Source organism: Thalassophryne amazonica, chromosome 20 (assembly GCF_902500255.1).
Source record: "Thalassophryne amazonica chromosome 20, fThaAma1.1, whole genome shotgun sequence".
Lineage (NCBI taxonomy): Eukaryota > Metazoa > Chordata > Actinopteri > Batrachoidiformes > Batrachoididae > Thalassophryne > Thalassophryne amazonica.
Genome location: NC_047122.1, coordinates 39,185,577 through 39,204,479, shown reverse-complemented (window position 1 = coordinate 39,204,479; position 18,903 = coordinate 39,185,577). Strand labels below are relative to the sequence as shown.

General features: G+C 39.3%; 2 protein-coding genes across 3 annotated transcripts in view; one reads left to right on the top strand and one right to left on the bottom strand.

Moving 5' to 3' along the window:
* LOC117501682 (diacylglycerol O-acyltransferase 1-like) overlaps window positions 1-959 on the bottom strand; it is a 40,809-nt gene extending 39,850 nt beyond the window's left edge. Inside the window, 1 exon segment of the mRNA XM_034160637.1 lies at window positions 464-959. Coding sequence (XP_034016528.1) covers window positions 464-744 — 281 coding nt within the window. The 5' untranslated portion in view covers window positions 745-959.
* Window positions 960-2,140: 1,181 nt separating this feature from the next.
* On the top strand, window positions 2,141-17,214 carry zgc:63863 (uncharacterized protein LOC393372 homolog). Of its 2 annotated transcripts, none has more exons than XM_034160966.1 (10): window positions 2,141-2,492; window positions 6,447-6,501; window positions 8,364-8,494; window positions 8,615-8,695; window positions 10,208-10,394; window positions 11,491-11,592; window positions 12,957-13,098; window positions 13,635-13,819; window positions 14,339-14,448; window positions 15,730-17,214. In XM_034160966.1, exons 1-10 carry the CDS (start codon window positions 2,411-2,413, stop codon window positions 15,909-15,911), a joined length of 1,257 nt encoding a protein of 418 aa, XP_034016857.1. In that variant the 5' UTR covers window positions 2,141-2,410; the 3' UTR covers window positions 15,912-17,214. The 2 variants fall into 2 exon arrangements, with proteins under 2 accessions (XP_034016857.1, XP_034016858.1); XM_034160967.1 differs by having other exon boundaries at window positions 2,143-2,477.
* The last annotated feature ends 1,689 nt before the right edge of the window (window positions 17,215-18,903 follow it).

Genomic DNA, 18,903 nt, shown 5'->3' with positions numbered 1-18,903 from the left:
ACGGGTAAACGGTCTAGCCACAAAACGGGAATCCTTGAGTTTCCACTGAATGCAGCAGTAGTGTGAGGGGGAGACGATCTTGGCGCAACTTGGTTTGCCGATAATGTAATCGTGGTCTATTTTAGGAAACAAGAAAAAACGCTGGTCAGAACCTTCACTTTTGTGGATACGAAAGAAAAATAATGTGTCCGTTCGTTCGACCTCTGCCGAACAAGGTCGCTTGTTGTCGTTATGCGGCGTTCACAGCCTGTCGTTAAGTCGAACCCCCAGAAAAGAAACCAATTAACTAATGGACAAACACTCAACAATTAATTAAGGTATTATCCACAATTCAATATTGGTAGGGGCAGGATTTATCGACAGCAATTTGGGTAAATTTAAAGGAGTGATACAAAAGGTGAGGACGCGAGTTGTGTTTAATCCCCGGGTTTTTAACTTTGTGATAGTGAAAAGACGAGCTCACCTGAATCTCTCGTCGATGTCCTCCGCGGGGCTCTCCGCCGTCCTCTGGCTGTCTGTGGGCTGTTTCTGCCCCAGTATCTCCCACTCCTTCTCCTTGTCGTTTTTCCTTGCATGCTTTAACACCTCGTCTGTTTTCGCCTTAGCGTGATGATGCTTTGCTTTCTCCCCGGTTTCGAGCCACTTGCCCCCGTTGGCTTGTTTCACGGGAGCCGCTCTGCTGCTGGAGCTGGTTGTCCGTCTTCTGCGGGCTGAAGGCCCTCTCTTCTCGGCTTTGTCGCTCATTTCAGCGGCAGGCTTCTTTTTTTTATCTGTCTAACATTGCTCGGCAAACCACTGCCATGCGTTTCTGTGGGTGTTATTTATTTATTTTAAATTACAGGTTGTCTGGACTGTGTCGGTGCTGGTGAAAACGTGTTTATCATCACTGCTGTTCAAAGTGCGTTTGTTAGCTGAGTTGCCAGATCTCAGTGTTCAGATGAAAATCCCCCTTTCCAAACGGAGTTATATGCCACTTCATCTCCCAGTTTATCTGAGAATTAACAAACAGTGGCGTCTGCAGAAAATAAATTGGGGGCAGCAGGGTGACGCTACATAGCATGTTAATATAAACATAAAGATGCTAATTTGTGTCTATAATAAATTTTATGCCATTTTATTCTTTATCTCATGTCAATATCAGGTTATGACATTTTGATACTCCTTGATGATCAGACAAGGATTTATTAGCTCATCAATTTCCAAGTTGCCTACATAATTATTAATAAGGGTGTGGGATGCTTACACATAAATATTAAAATGTTTCATTTATGTCTAGTATCCAGCACATCATATTTTATATTATTTAAAAGTATCAAAGTATTGAATTATAGCCCTGGACACCAGCTGGATTTCAAATATCAAGATTGAAGAAGTAGCTATAATTCTAGGTGTTGGAGGTCAGTGTAATAAAATAGTGAAATATGGATGCAAAAAATGACTGACATCAGAATCAAATTCAGAATCAGAATCAAATTTATTGTCAAGTAAGTTCTCACATACAACAAATTTGATCTGGTGTTGTTGGAAATAAATTAATGCTAGAAGTAACAATATAAGTACAAAAACACATCACATCATTTGAAATGTCTTGTCCTTGGTTGACCAAGATATGTTGGGGAAGACTATTGGAAACTTTGGGGAATGATCATATACAGACTGAAGCTTAAGCCTTTTGAGGATTTATTACAATTTTTATGGGTTCTGTTTTTTTGGGGGGGGGGGGGGGGTCACCCTGTATAATAAGAAAAGCTACTTTAATACTTAATATTTATAGATAAGTAATAATTCAGTTGGATAATTTTTACTGTTAAAAATACCTCATTTCTAACTTGTCTCCTATAGAATGTGTGATTTATAAATTTATTTTAGTCATAATCAGCAACTTTCTGTGGCGTTTATATGACCCAAGCACTACACTTACAAAAACGCCAAGATTTTAATTTGATAATTTATTTTATTTACTGGAAACACTCCCATATTTGATTTTATTATAATATTTGACTTGTCACATTTGCTCTTCTGTTGACCTACTAACATAAAATGAAATACTGCATTTTTAAAAATCATCACCTATAGCGTGATTAACATTTTTGTACAATACTGTATATTATATATCTCATGTAATATTGTATGGATCGTCCACGATCGAAAAAAAACTACATTCATGATGTGATGAGGCGCGCGGCGAATAGCCAATGACGTCCATGAAAAGAGACTCGTGCCATATCTGACCAATTGCGGCGTATAAGCAGACATCACGGTAGGTTGACTTAGTTGCTGGTAAGCAACATTGGTATGGTTGCTGACATTTTCCGCGTTTTTAGTCCTTTTAAGAACGAGCTGTGTCATTTTTGTTGTTACGTTTAATCCACCAAAAGCATCGTAGGTTTTCAGAAAGTTTTAAAAGGCGATGAAAAAGTCCAAGAGGAAGAAATGTCACGCAGGAGGTGTCGCTGTGAACGGGTCTGTAACAAGAGGTAAAGTCAACCAAGGTAATGCTTAAAATTTGGAAAAATGAACATTTAAGTTACACAAATCTATTCCTGCAACCGAAAAAAAGCTGTTTCTTTACGGTAACTAATCCACGAGTGGACTGTAACCAGAACTCCATGTTGCGAAGAAACGTGTGAATTTTAATGTGACAACAGGCATCTAAACATTGGGCAATAAGAAAGAGTTGTTTGTTTATTGTTTTACCAAAGTTGTATGAAATGGCATATTATTTTGTTGTCCACGTAACTTATTTATTTATTTATTTCTGTCTGTCTATCTTCAAGTACTGCTTGCGTGGCATCTTGTTATCCGAACTGATCTGCTTGAAACCAGACAGGGGACAGATGGGTGTAAATTACCCTTTAATTATTGTACCTGCTGTCGTTTGGGTTTTGGATTAACCATTGGGCCAATGAACAATATGCCTGAAATCATGTAATATCACAATATGTCAAGATAACTTAAATGTAAATCCACTTGGAAAAGCACCCCCACAGAGTGCAAAGTCTGAACAATTCTCATACCCCATCACACATACGCCGATTGAGGCTGAATTGTGTCAGAATGACACATCCGGCCACAATCTGGAAATATTGAGGTGCGGTCTGAAGACCAACGGACAGCAGTTTGTGAACATCTACATATTTGGTCCCATTTGCTCAGCTGTCCCAAGTGTATTGCACATGTTCAAAACAATCTTGGCGCCATCGAGGTGCCACGCACATCTGACTGCGATCTATATGCAGTTTTTGCGTCATCTGATCGCAGTAGACATATTCTGATGGCATCAAAACAGCATCTGAAATGATCTGATCACGGTTGATTGAGCTTTGAGATCGATCAGTCACAGCAAAGCCTACCGACATGTTGTGCCACAGATGTCCACCTCCATTGGATCCCGGCCAGGGAGGGCAAAGGAGTGGTTGATATGTAATAACATGTATGTGGCATGCATTCATAATATACAGTGGGTGTGAGCAATGCGCAATCAAACCGAAAGTACCGTGTGCTGCTGCGCCTCTCCGTAATCTCATGAGCAGTAATGCGTCATAGTGCATGTCAGGCATGAAGCTGAACGGATCTCACCACTGTAATATACATGTTATTACCTGCTCACCATCTAAACTCTGTAGAATGTGTGACGTGGAACTGTTTCACCAGACCATGACAAGATTATTAAATATGGATCTCACCTCCAGCATGGAACCAGGACAGTGCAGACCGCACAGGATCCAAACAACAGCCTGTAGTGAAAAGCCTTTCACCAGGCGTCTGTGTGCTGCAAAAAATAAATCCCATGTGATAATCAAACTGACATCGCAATGTACAGACTTGCGTTGTGCTCCTGAAGTGAGCAAAAATGTCATCCAGATGTTTGGACATCGGGCAGTCTTCAGTGCCTTTTATGGCCATCTGATGGCAGTCTGTCATCTACCTGTTGTCCACATACGCTTTGGATGCCATCGTGTAGGTCTGGATGAGGTAATCTGGATGCGTTCTGACACGGCTGACCACACCTCTTTCCCTCCCAACTGCATCCGATTATGACAATATTTGCCGTTTCAGCCTGGTCCCTACACATTCTTTCTATGTGTGACGGGGCTTCAGACTTCACACTGGGATAAATGAATAACATTGCATATGGGGATTATAACTGCAACAATGCTTGTTTGTGCATGTAATTTTCATTATATTGGAATTTTCACAGACACAGGATGCATATTGTGGACAGCCAAGTGTGACATTTTATACACCCTCTGCCCCTTCCTGGGCTAAATCATCTGAATAAGTGACAGTTTCTTCAAGCTCAGGATACAGTCAGGTATATAAGAATTTGGACAGTGACACCATTTTTGAAATTGTGCAAATTACAAATGATGACTTTTGCATCCAATTTTCCAATACAGATATATCAAGCAACTCCGTTTGTTGTATTTCTTAATGGTTGCTGTAAATGAAGTTGTAGGCATTCTGGAAATGTTCACATATCCATCTCCTTTCTTAGCTGTTTAACGGTTCTCCGTAGCGGTGAAACCATGATTATAATTATAATAATAATTTTTTTTATATATATATATATATATATATATATATATATATATACACACACACACACATCACAGTGAAAGCCACCTTTCTGAGATCTTCCGAGATTTTGCGGGATTTGAAACTTCAACATGGTGAATTGATTGCCGGCTACGGAGAGTGTTGCTTTCCATAGCCATTTATCAGCTATGGAGTCTCGCCTCTTCTGTTAAGATGCTGTAAAAGAGATGATTTTTCTTAGTATTATTCCTGATGTTTAGTTTGTCCAGTTACTAATGGCCTGTGTAAAATGGAGGACTATGCGTAAAAGTGACTGTAATTCCTAAATAGTTAATGCAGTATTTTTGCTGAAAGTCTACACAACAAGCATATGTTGGTTGTTTTATTTCAACTTTATTAGGTGGTATACAGAGGCAAAATTGAAAAATTGTCACTTTCCAAATACTTACATACCTGATATACCTTAAGAAATGGAATGTCCCATTTTGCTGTCTAACAGTAAGAAAAAAAAATCCAACTCATATGGAACTCAAATTAATCATATTATGCACATCTGATTTGGCACAAGACTTTTGCTGGATGCCCTTCCTGACACAACTCCAGATCTGCAGACAAATGCACCACCTTAGTCAAGCATAGTGAATGTGAACTACACACAGACTTGAATGCAAGACCTCCTTGTTGTAAGAGTATTAACCACTGCAACACAGGCTGTCAGCTGATGTGTTTATAACTAAAGATTGAAAAGTGATTCATAATTCACATGCAGATTAGCTCCACAATTTAATATGCACATTTATTCATAAAAAACTCTTCATTTTTGTAAAACAAAAACTTTAATGGCTAATTACGCCATATTGTCTACAGCTTTAATTAATTAATTATGATCACAGAAATTAATTCAACAATGAGGGTTTCATAATTTACTCCATTGAATGTGGATAACATTATTATTATTATTATTATATGGTTGCGATGGTATGCGCGCTCTGATTGGGTGATTTCCATGACAATCAGTCTGGAACGCGTATCACATTTGCAACTTTGTTTAAAATGATCCGAGCGGAGTGGAGATGGTGAGGATGAAGTCCAAAGCCAGGTGGGAGCCCACAGAGCTGATGAGGTGCGGGATCTCTGGAGGCGAGGACTGAGTTTCTCGCGCACGTTATGATGAGTGACAGCTGTGATGATCAGCTCCGCAGCATGCCACCTGGAAAACAGACAGAAAAAGAGGCAGGACTCAGCAGGAAGCAAGGCGACACACAAATCCCTCTTTAAATAAGAAATTTAAAAGCAAAATAAAACTAAAAGCGAACAAAGAAATTATCAGTTACGAAAGGGGACCATAGCGAATTTTATTTCACTTCAACACTGACGAGTTTGAACTGGAGAAATTAACAGCAAACAAGCTTAAAGTGGACATGTAAAATGAAGACCAACAAGATGAAAACACATCTCCAAGCAGCCATATAATAATCAAATTATTTCGCTCGGTCTGTACTGTCGACACCTCAGTCAGATATTTTCCTGTACAGACCTTGCGCTCTGTTAATAATCCTTTAGTATGAAGATTTTGCCAAGCAACATTTGGGCTTAAGTAAGAATTTCATTTCTCATAATGCAAAGCACCTGTTGTACATCCCAAAATTAATATGAAACAGTGTGCCAATTATTAGGCTTAAGCCTACATGAACTAACTTTGGCAAAATTTATTTGTTACCTCTTACCTCTTTCTCTGTTTCTCTCTCCCTATGCCTGTCTGTTTCACTTTGGGCTTTTTCTTGCTTTACTTCCTTCTGTACAATTTATTTTCTGTTTACACTTTACTCACCTCTGCCTCTTTCTTTTTTATCTTGTATTTTTTTCCTGTATCTTTCATCACCCTCTTCTCTCTTCCCCCTCCCCAGAACCAGACTCTGGAAGGAAGCAGAAACTGGCAGAGATCCATCAAGCTTTGAATAGGTTGGAACTGATGTCACTGTGACTGTCCTCTTGTGTTATTTACCTTCTTTTTTTTTTTTTTTTTTGGAGGAATCTGAAGCAAATTCTTCATTTGGTGACTTGTTTGTATGATTTGGTCCAAATTTGAAAGTCACTACATGCTTATGTGAATGACTAATGATGTATGTGTTTTTTGGAGAGGGAGAGGTGCCGTGATAGTGTGACTTAGCATCATGTGGAGGAAGAGCTGTTAACACCCATGACAGCTGAATTCACTGAGCTGCAGATGAGATTCATGGCCTGAATAAGCATCGTCAACCCCCAGACCAGACTCCCACAGCTTACTGACAGTGTGCCATCAGAAGAGATGCTTGCGGAGGTTCCCCATTACTGGCACCTCAGAAAACAATGAGATCATATCCTGTGTGCCACTGCAACATCTGGGTCCACAATCAAGAGAAGAAGCCAAAGAAAGTATAAACACAATCATAAAGGAGAAAGCTGGAGGTTGAGATAAAGAAGACTAAGATAAAGGCAGAATAAACACAGAATAACAAGGCGAAGATAGAGAATGCTCTGAAAGACATTAGCTGGCAAACAGAAGTGTAAAAGGCCATAATGAAGAACAGTTTATTGTCCACAAGTGACTCCCTAGAAACTACCAGTCAAAGATGGTCAGCTCTGTCCAGTTACAAAGTTGAAGAAATATACCATGGCAGCATAGGAAGAAGAGAATAAATGACCTGTTCTCCAGAGGAGCATTCAGAATGTGCTCACAGGTGCAAAGAAACAATGGTACAAGAGCAAACTCACACAGATTTATTGTTTTGTAGTTGAGATGCAGCAGAATTGATTTTTAGCTCACTTTTTAGACAATTATAAGTAAGTTCTACACAGGCCCTTATTTTTCACTGGACTGGTGCTTATCCCTGGATACTGTTTTGTGAAGCAGATTGTGATTTCCCTTGGATGGGGTGCCAGTGCATCGCAGGTGACTTCCCAAGTCAAGGTTGACCATTTACAGTCGGGTTGGCTGGGACGATGCGTATGAGGTGTCTAACCCAAGTACATGCGTGTGTCGTAAAGGATGAACATGGAATCAAACCCTTCTCTATATTAATCCACAGTGCCACATGTTCTTTCAAATGACACAAATCCTCACATTTTACTGGCTTTTCTCAAGTAATCTGCCTTGAAATATTATTATTATATTATTACAGTCAGATTTGTGTGTTCCATTGTACAAATTCCATTCCTTTAGCAACAGAGCTAAAGGCCACGGCCTCTTTGTTCCCAAGTGGGAATGCCTCTGCTCCCATAATCCAGCACTTCACAATTAGATTGTATTGTATTTATTCATAGACAGTGACCTTCATCGCACTCAGCTAAGCTAATTTCACACATGAAATTACACGCATTCCTCAAAGGGATAGTGGGATGAGGGCTTTAGCTAGGCTTGGTAGGAGGCGGCACATGGAAGCTAAGCGATTGTCTTCCTTCATATAATGGTCAGACAGCAATCCAGAAAAATGCACAAAAATAATGTGGTGTAGTATTCATTGTAGGGCAGACACCACGGTGTTTTTGTCAGATATAAAATTTGTAATACAACAAATTTAACAATCTTGAATTGTTAAATAAACCATTAAAAAAAACTTTATAAAGGTGAATAAGAATTTAAATTATTTTTAAATTCTGAATGTAGAAAACTTGCATTGGAAAAACAGTTATTGGGCACTTTATCCACAATGGTTTTAAGAATTTTTGAATTAATGCGATTCTCTCATTTGGTTCATTAACATGATTACTGTTGTTGTTATTATTTTATTTTTTGGTCTATCAGTGAAGTGTACAGTTCTGCTTTTTTTTTTTTTCTTGAACAGTGATCCAGTGGACATTGAGATGCTAAGGAGAGCAGCAGCCACTAAAGGAGGACTTCTCACCGATGAACTAAGAAGAAAGGTGTGGCCCAAACTGTTGAACATCAATGTGTATGATCTACCACATAAACCTGGTTTGTATGACTAAAGCATCATCTTTGTCTATGAATAACTGTCATTAAAATAAACAGCCTCAGTGAATTCTTTATTGTAGGATGTTGATACTAATAGCACAAAGGTTTTATCTGTTGTAGGTCGAGATGTGAGAGAGAACCACAAGGACTATAATCAAGTAGTCTTAGATGTCAGGAGATCCATGAAGAGGTTTCCTAAAGGTCTGTGTGTTATTTTTGAAGATAATACAGGACAAATTAAATGCAGACACTTCCACATGGCTGTATTGTATTGTTAACTAAGCCCCCTTTTTTTTAATACCTTTTTCAGTGTATTCCTTTGTTCTTACCTTTTTTAAATCTATTGATCAAATGATTTCCTTATTCATATGGGGAGGTAAAACTTCCAGGGTTCATTAATCATTACTACAAAAATGTCAGCTCAGTGGAGGTCTGTCTTTACCTAATTGGACGTTTTACTACTGGGCAGCTAACATTCAAAAATACATTTACTGGCTAAAATATCTTCATGTAACTTGATGTCAGTTAGAAGCTCACTTGTGTATCTCCGTGTCTTATTATTTTTCTTGTCTCTCCCTGTGTCCCTGTCTCAGTACACAGACAATCTTGTTGTAGTCGCCTCTCTTAAAATATGGTGTCAATTTCAACTTCAGTTGAGATATATTTCAGCTTCTGCTCTTGGCCCATTATGTAATAATCACCTCTTCCCTCCTTCCTTTTTAGACATTGCCTTTCATTTATGGGGTAAGAGGGGAATTAAATGTTTCAGTTATTTTTTTAAGGATAATATCTTTCATAATTTTACTGGTATGTCTTCCTTATATGGCCTGCCATTTTTCTTTGCCCTAAACTTCTGCCATACGTATTTGATTTCTTATTTTGATGTTATCTGTCACGTTCTTGGAGTCTGGCTGGAACCTTGTCTGCAAAATCACTGTTTTTGCAGTTCCTGGAGTCTCCGATGTGTCCTTGGCTAGCTAGCAGGTGGATGTAATTGCTTTTACCTTATTGTTAGCACGACACAGAATATTATTATCTTGAAAAGCTCCACACTCCCCATCCATTTCTCTCTGGTTGAAAGATCTTATGTTTTTCTTAAAACTTGAAAAAAATCAAGTTCAGATTTTTTATTATTATTATTTTGTAGGGCTTGTGGTTGGTTTAGGAGTATTGAAGGTTTGTGATTGTTCGGGTTTTTGCGAGTGGTCACATTCATATGCACTTTTGACATGCTTGCACTTTTGTGAAGGTTTTTAAAATGTTTTTAAAAAGATGGATGGAATACAATACATAAATCAGCAAATCATTAAAAAACATCTAAGCCTGTTGTGTGGGAGATTGTGGATCAATGCGTTACATAGCACTCTGCCACCACCACCACCGTCATACCCCAAGTGAGGGAATATCTTTGGGAATAATGGTGTCCCATCCCTCCAGTAATGTTCCAGAGACTAAAAGAATCAGTGTCAAGGTGCACTGAAGCTCTGGTTGTCATTTATCATAGCATACATGAACGTTTGCAACCAACACTCAGATATCTACCAAGGGTTAATAATTAATGAACTGTAGGACTTTACCAAACTCTTGTTGTAAACAGATTGTGAACCTGAGTTGAATCGACTTATGTTGACTCACTGATATTGAAGGCAGAAATGGGTGTTTCCCTGGTCAATGCTTCGGCGTGATAAGCAGTTGGTACTTTGACTCCCTCAGGTATGCCAGCCGGCGAGAGAGCAGTGCTTCAGGAGCAGCTGATTGACATCATACTGGAGGTTTTGAAATGTAACCCTCAGCTCCACTACTACCAGGGTTATCATGACGTGGCCGTCACTCTCCTGCTGGTGGTTGGGGAACGGATGGCCATTGCCATGTTGCACACACTGTCCATTTATCACCTCAGGTAGTATTTCATGTTCCTCTGAATCTCTTTATTCAAAGTACCCAGCAATTTTAAGACTTTGAAGTAATATGGCATTGTTACCATAAATTTCCCAGAGTACGTATAAGTCCCACCTTTTGTCTGTATTATCAGCTCTTTAATTTGGGATTTTTTGCATTGTTGTAGCATGCATTTTATTATTGGCAATAATTTTTTCAATGTTAGTTTATTTTGGTTAGTGTTTTGCTTCCTGGCAAAGCCCTACATAAATAGGCATTGTTATTATTAATAATAACAAATACATGATTTTTCTGTATATAAGTTGCACTGGAGTAGAAGTCACAGAAACTCCAAAACTAGAAAAAAAAAACATAATTACAGTAGGAAATATGGTAATTAGTTTGGAAACCATCTTGTCTGCTCAGAAAAGAAACGTGTATCACATGCAATATATGTAAGATTCTGTAAACTAGACAAGTTTGACTTCAAGATGTAGCATAGAGGGCATACAACAGCAAAGTCAGTAGGACAATGTCAGTAGATTTCTTTTTCACTAATCAGTCAACTTGGTAATTCTCACACAATGGAGCACATTAAGTACAGAGATCATATTCAGGCCCTGGTTGTAAATGTTTTTGATACATTAACACATTCCTTCTATCTGTGCCAGTATTTTTTCCCTGTACAATTCCATGTTGTAAAAACTCAGGTCTAAGTCTAAAAATCTAGCAACAAGGAAAACCAGTTCCAGTGGAGAACTAATTCAATTTTTTTTGGGGTCTATTTATGTCTTTGACATTATTCATTCCTTTGATCAATGCCAGCATGTTTTTCTTGCAGTTGTGCATCGTAACAACTCTCTCTCATGATATCAAATTCTGCATCTAGCAAGAAGGAAAACTGCTGCATTGATGCTAAAACCTGTGTAGTCTGACATTTTTCCACACAGAAAATTGAGCAGGAATTGATAAAGAATTTGATTGATAAGCAGAATCGATGATGGCATCCATATCAATAAAATTTTCACAATTCCCATCCATAATTAAGCAGAAATATTCTAAATTTTACCAAGAATACGAGTATGTTTATGATTCGTCTTTGACTTGTTTGTTGACAGGGACTTCATGGACCCTACGATGGATAGCACTAAACACATTTTAAACTACTTGATGCCTATACTGGAGCGTGTAGATGCTGAACTCTATGACTTCATGATCAGGTACTTATAACCACTAGAGGGCATCCAAGTACTGATTTTCTTCAGTTACAGAAAGGTGATGGCTGTTTAATTGTTGAGTTGGGAACAAATTGAAAACCAATCAGTGGAGAATTCTGGTGTCAGGCGGTCTTACAGCTGTTTCAGGGGCTTTTCTGACAAGCTGAGGTCTGCACCATGTTTACACTTTCAAAGTTCTATCGAACAGTGAGTCCTCAGAGGTTGTTGTTTGCTGTTTTTTCCATTCTTATCTGATTCACACACAACTGAGGAGGTGACTCAGGTGTGTTTAGCCAGTCAGCATCTGGGACATGTTGCGTGTAACACAAAGAAAGATGCAGTCGTGTGGTTCACAGGGACCAAATGTGGGAAACATTGCAAGCAGTTAAAAGTAATATATACTGAAATCCATTAAAACCACAACAACAAGCATTGGGGTTTGGGAAGAGTGGGGTGTCCTCTCTGTGACTTTGTTCCTTGTTATTTGTAATTGATGTACTGGTGGCAGCCTCCATATTTGCTGGTTCCCTGCACAGTCTCACAAACAGGACAGTAGATTTAAAGCTAAAAGAAAAACTGCAGGATAAACAACCTTCACTTCAAAGTCTGCAGTTTCTCTTCACCTTACCTCCTTAATTCTATCCCTTTTCCTCTCTCCTTTCTGCTGCTTCCTCCTCTTATTTTGCTCTTTCACCCTCCCATCATGTGTTCTCCTCAATCACCCATCAGTTGTCTTCTCTTTGCATGTCTTCCCCTTTTCCTTCTGCTCTTCTTCCTTCCTCCACAAATGCTCCTATCTAATATTTATCAACAGCCCTCTCACTGCCTCCAATTTAGTTGAAACTCTGTCAAAAATAACTACCTATTTATGTCAGCAGACAACAGAGAAGGACGTCGGGGGAGAGTCTAGGAGGGTAGGCAAAGGCAAAGCTGGTGTATTTTTCTTTGACTTTCATATGGCAGATTCTTTGCAAATTGATGAATCAGGAGAGAATCTTGCAGCTTCAGTGTCTGATGGGCCTACAATTGGGCCATTTTTGGTATTTGGCTAAGGTGTGAGCTGTAAAGAAAGGACCTCAGTGTTTTTGTTGTTTTGTTTATTTCATGTTCATTCAGTTTTTACACCCCCCGATTTGATTTGCTGATGTGCTGTGCTCCCATTGGTTTACATTCATCTTACTATAGTATGCAAATGAGTTGGTTTACTGTCTATTGCTTCTGTCAGGCAGGTTTTGTGCCAATGCATGTGTCATACTGAAGTTCACTAACACCACATTTTGGCAGGAATGTAGGGACCCTGACCAAAAATTAATTGGACAGTAGTACCCTAAGTTGTGTTCTAATTTCTGTTTACTTCTTGCTAACAGAGCAGAGGTGGGAACCATCTTTGCGCTGTCGTGGCTCATCACATGGTATGGTCATGTCCTGTCAGAGTTCAAACACACCCTGAGACTCTACGACTTCTTCCTGGCCTCACACCCCCTGATGCCCATCTACCTTGCTGCTACGGTGAGATTGTGTGGACGCCGCAGAAAAGAGGTTTTGTCACTCAGGACAAATAGAATGTCTTGCTGAGCACTGTGAAGCCAGCGGCTTATTAGATAGGACCTAATGATCAGATGAGAGAGTGAGAAATATTAACTCTTTGCCTTCTTAGGACTTCTTAGGACTAAATAGATGTACCTAAATAAGATCACATTTACGATTGGCTGGCTAATCCCTGTTTGGGCTAAAATTTATACAGGCTAATGGTTGAAACTTTTAATGGTCTAGAGCAGGGGTCACCAGCCTTGCTGCTGGAGAGCCCCTGCCTCCAGGAACTGGGTTGGTGACCTCTGGTCTAAAGGTCAAACAGGTTGGCTTGTGACCAAGGTTCTTAATCTCCAGGTTGCTCACAATGTGCAGTTGGGCACCTTCCATGACAGTATGTAATGGGTGAATGTGAGACATTGTTATAAAGCACTTTTAGCATCTGCATTACATTGAAAAGTGCTATATCAGGGCAGTTTATTTACTCTAACTCTTCCTCAAACTCTCCTCCTCAGATTGTGTTGTATCGAGAGAAGGAGGTGAAAGAGACAGAGTGTGATATGGCCATGGTCCACCACGTTCTGTCTCGCATCCCCCAGGACCTTCCTTATGAACTTCTAATTGGACAGTCCCAAGCCCTTTTTGACCAGTATCCTCCTTCTTTACTAGCCAAAAATGCCGCACTGCAGTCTCGCAAAAGGTGAGGAATTTATAAGTTCAGTAAAAAGGATTTGCATGTGATGTCAGTGCTTGCTGATATAGCATTTTAGGGTGAGCACATGGGGTTGTTTTCATTCTTCATGGATGAAATCACTTTTTTCACCTTATGATCCTTTGGAAAGCAACAGAATCCGGCATCCTTTGAACATCAAGTGGCAACATTGACTCAGGGAGTGCTTGCAGTGTGCTACACTGAAATTGCAAACCCTCTGTACTTATGAATAATACCTTGTGGCAAACCAAACAGCAGCATTATCTTAAGAATGTTACATTCAGTGATTCTGCAGGAATGTCCCTTAGATAATTTTTGACTGATAGATACAGTGTTGCCCCATCATGCTTCACTCGCATTAGTGTCTTAGCTACTTCTATCGGTCTCTGTCATCTCTCTTTAGCGGCCTGTACCCTCATTGCTGTCCAGCTGTTCATGCTTAACCTTCTTCTCCATCACCAACTAACTCTTGTTTTATCTCTTTCTTCATGTCTTTTCCCGCTCCAGTCTCTCCATCAGCACATTTCAGGCGTTTCAGCGCTCCACTATCCACCAGAGGCCAGACTCTGTTCTCCAACGCCTTACCAAGGCTCAGGGTGCCAAAAACTCCAGACATGGTAAAAATATTAACTGTAACTTTATTACAGACTGTGAAGGAGCTGAAGAACCGACACAGTAAAGCCATGAATAAAATTGAAGTTTTCATTGGACGCTGTATGAAGTGTAGGGATATAGATTTTGAGATCAGACATTTGTACCCAAACAAAATCGTTAGAGAAAGGACTAAATATTTGATGTGCACGTTCAGGCATTATATGCTGCTGTATGTGGGAACGTAGTTTTATTCATGGCAGCAGTAAATATTCAATCCTGTACAAACGCTCACCCCTTTGGCAAATCAATATCGAGTAAACAAATCAGACCACTCAGTGCAAGTTTGAATATGCCTGAACAGAATGGAGATGCATTATTCTCTGAGGTTTTATGAAAAATCTCACAGTGGCCTCTGACATGATGTATAGGCCATCTATAATAAGATGTAGCATTCCCTGGAGGCCAAGCAGTGTAATGATAAAAGTGATGCATATCATTCCCAAAAGTTTTATCTAAATTCAATTAGCAGCAGGCTGCCGTGCATGACAGAGGGCTGATGTGTCAACAGTGAATGGAAATCAGTAATCCTGACAGGTATGATGCCGGCTACGGGTCCGATCTATGGTGCATAGTGCATTTGTTTTGTGTGCAACTCCATGTTGCTATTCAGAGGGCATGTTATCTGCATTCAAAGTTTGTTATGGGTGCAGTGCGTTCAATGCCACCTCTAGTGAGTGCTTTCCTGGCAGGTGAACACATACATTCTAATGCAACCAAGCGTGCCTGTGGAGATCAGTCGCCATAGCTCCCTGAGGTGAAGCAGTTAAGGAAAATAGTGTATTTGTCTGGTAGTATTTATTTTTATTTAATGTTTTCTTTGTGCATATAATCAGAGTGTACATGCATTTTCAACCTGCCTATGTAAGGGGTGTATGAGTATTGTCATATAAACACTAGAATAACTCTGCGCTAGACTTTAGACCAGTTTTTTATTTTATTTTATTATTTTTTTTTTTGGTGGTCTGTGTAGCAGTCAATTTCTGCTGCCACATAATAGTACTGCGATTTTCTTGTGATTTAAGGAGGATTTATCCATTTGGCTTCTCTCCAGTTAATTTAATGGTGAATTGCTATTATTTGGCTAAGGTTATAGAGTAGTTGACCTTTCCTTGTTTCTCTTAGTTCTTTGGTTCTTCTTTGTTCTACTTCTGTTTTTATTCTTTGCAGTAGAACAAAGTTTATCCTCCTCTCGTTCTCTTCTTTGAGCCATTCAGTCTGACCCATTTCTTGTTTTGTTCTTGTAGCTTTTTGTCATTCCCAACTGGAACCATTTTTGCCGCGGGACCGAGGCCAGCTGTGGGGGAAGGGGAACAGAATGGTGAAGATGGCGGTGTGGGGACTGTCCGCTACACTTGGCGCCGCTGTGTTTGCTGTGGCTCAGACAGCTTTGGACTGGGGACCTGAGGTGTTGCTCCAACTGTTTTGATGTGACTGATAGACACACTGCTACTTAGTATCAGCAGATCCGTGTCTGCATTGACATTGTACAAGCGTGCACATGCACATAGATTTGAGGCTCGTCTTCCCTGCTGATATGCAGCAGCAAACAAAAACTGGTGTTTAAATATTTGGTGCCAACAAGTTGTTGCTGCTCAACTGCAATCAGCATTTGTTTGTCGGCATCATGTGTGAGACTCACAAATGATCATTTTGTTTAAATTTTTTAAATCAAGCTCTTGTCATGTTCCTGTTTTCGCATGTGTGTTGGCTTTTGGCTGACGAGTCACTTTCGGTCTGTCGCGCTCGCTTTTGCTGCACCTTGTTGATGGTGTTTTTAGGGCACTTGTTGGATCAGCAGCCACATCTGAGAACCAAAAGTCTCTGCACGATGACACGTGAATACAAATTATTAAAGAGTGGCATTTTCCACTGAAAGCTTCATTTCTAAGCAGGAAGGGGAAAAAAGGTGGGGGACGGTAGGACAGAAATTGGAGGAAGTGATGAAGAGAGAGATTTAGCCTGTGAGTCACTGCTGTTAATTGCTTTACTTCAGGTGTCTGAGTTACATTTAGAATATGACAGAAAATGAGCTGTCAAACCTCTGCCCCCAAATGTCACAACGCTGCAGTCAGTTAGTGTGTAACGGTGCAAAACGTGGGCTGCTGATGTATTTTGTATGGGGGTATTGAAAATTACACGTTTAAAAAAGTTATTTATTTATATTGTGAAGCAGTTTTCTATCTGCTGTGGCTGAATGGTGCTGAATTAACACAGGCAACACACCAGTACTTTTGCATTCTTAAAATATTTAGCAGGTTTGCACCAGCATTCACCCTGAACAACCGTCAACAGAGCTCCACTATTTGTGCTGCGTTCTTCTCATTATCATATTTTTCTTCAGGTTTTTTTTAACCTAACTCTGCACTATGTGGGTATAATTTGGCTTATTTTTCTAGCACATTATGTGATGGAGTAAATTACATTTAATTTATTTATTTCTCCCTGATTTACTACCTGCATCACATTAAGATATTATTTCTAACTCATCATTGGCATCAGGTTAAAAATAGTGCAGGTTATTTCACATGAAGTATCAAACATTTTGGGTTAGACTTATTATTATCATTATTATTATCATTATCATTTTTAGCTTCTAGCTCTCGCTAAAATATAGCCAAAAATCATTTGAAGCCTCACACAGTCTTGTCACATTCTGCAGACCTTCATGCACGGTTTAACCTGTTGAATTCAGTGTAATCTGCTTTCTTGTCCACAAAATTAAATCCTCATCAACAGGAAGCAGCAGAAGAAAATGAACTCAAAATGTAGGCAACACACATGGATAGCGTTTTATGTAAATGTATAAATCCAGATGACTCCAGAAATCATGTTATCAGACACACCGTGGTCTGAGAAGGATTACACATGTGATTACTTCAGACTTGTCAATCAGTCTGTTAGCTTCAGGATTGTTGCTGTGATTGTGATCAGTGAAGATCACACGAACATTAGGCAGTGCAGTCATCAGCAGCACGTAATCAACAGTCCGACAGGTTTCTTTTCAGAACAGCAGGTGAAACATCCAATCATCTTAATTACTTTGAATGAAACGTATGAAGTCCATTTATATGAAGGATTCCAATCTGAATGGAATCCAATCAGAAGTCTTTCTGATTGGATTCCATTCAGAATCCAAGTCTATGCACACGCTTAAGTCAATTTCATAGCCTTACGAGTGTGCATATCATGACTGCTTGGTCTTGTTGGATTTGTGAGAATGTACTGAATCTACTGGTACCTTGTTTCCCATGTAACAATAAGAAATATACTCAAAACCTGGATTAATCTTTTAGTCACATACCACTACTATTATTCTGAACACTACTGTATAATTGATCTTTGTTAGGGAAAAAAAAAAATCTATCTTTGGATGTATGAATCGATCTGTGGGAATTAAAATGAGAATGGATTAAAAATTGGCGAATCGATCTTTTGGGTATTTAACCATCCCAGAAGTCTTTGGCATATATTGCTGATCCTGCATCATTAGGCAAGTGATGAGGATGCCCAGAACGTTCTGCCTGTAAAGAATAATTGGATGTTTACATGGCTAATAGACATTAATGTCTTCTTACCAAACATCATAAAAAAGAGTAAACCCTGTGACCACTAGAAGAGGGTTGGAGGTTATCTGCTCAACCCTCTGTTTATATGATGGAGTCTAAATTTTGAAAGCATTTTCTTGAGTGATGTTCTGTAGGAGAGGCTCAGAGAGGTTCTCAAAATATTGGTCTGCCTCACAATAATTTAATTTTTCTTTTTAATCATTTTTCATTTCTTACACAGAGAGATTTCCCTTTGATGTCTGACATTAACATTCTTGCCTTTTGACATCATTAAGAATTCTGGCTGCCCTCTTCTTTCTGAACAGTAGTTGGTGGTTATTACCCCAGCAAATGTGTGTATTTGACTGTCTTTCTTGTTTGGTTTTTAAAAAGTCATCAATCTGATGTGAATTTAAATGTGATCCAGTTCGTTCTCATAAACTCTGCTGCATGTAGTGACTCACAGGAAGGTTAATTTGTAATATTGCTGCAGCTGGGAAGTTGTGTTGTGGTGAGTTGGTTACCACTTGCTGTAATTTTTACCCTTAATTTGTCTTTGTTGCTAGGACTCAGGTCATTAATATGAAACACAATCATAAGCTATTTTTCATGTTTGATTATTTTTTGTTCCCCCCCCCCCCCCCCCCCCCCCCCGCCTTTGACGTGGTATCTGTGATCAACATGTTATGAAGTAGGATTTGTGTTCACACACTCACGAAGCAAGCAAGTGGTGGTGCCAGAGAGTAACGAGAGTTTAATTGCTGCCTTTGGCTTTTGGCTTTCCAACACATTCAGTAGTTTCAACTTGAGAGATGCTGCAGATGATAAATCATTAGTTTGAATCAAACCAACAAAAGATGAAAGAAGAATCTC

What these genes read in the sequence shown, in the direction of transcription:
- zgc:63863 (XM_034160966.1), top strand. Translation starts at nt 2,411, where the DNA reads ATGAAAAAGTCCAAGAGGAAGAAATGTCACGCAGGAGGTGTCGCTGTG. An exon ending in CTCTATGACTTCATGATCAG is followed by an intron (nt 11,593 to 12,956) that starts GTACTTATAACC and finishes TCTTGCTAACAG; the next exon opens with AGCAGAGGTGGGAACCATCT. An exon ending in CCATCTACCTTGCTGCTACG is followed by an intron (nt 13,099 to 13,634) that starts GTGAGATTGTGT and finishes TCTCCTCCTCAG; the next exon opens with ATTGTGTTGTATCGAGAGAA.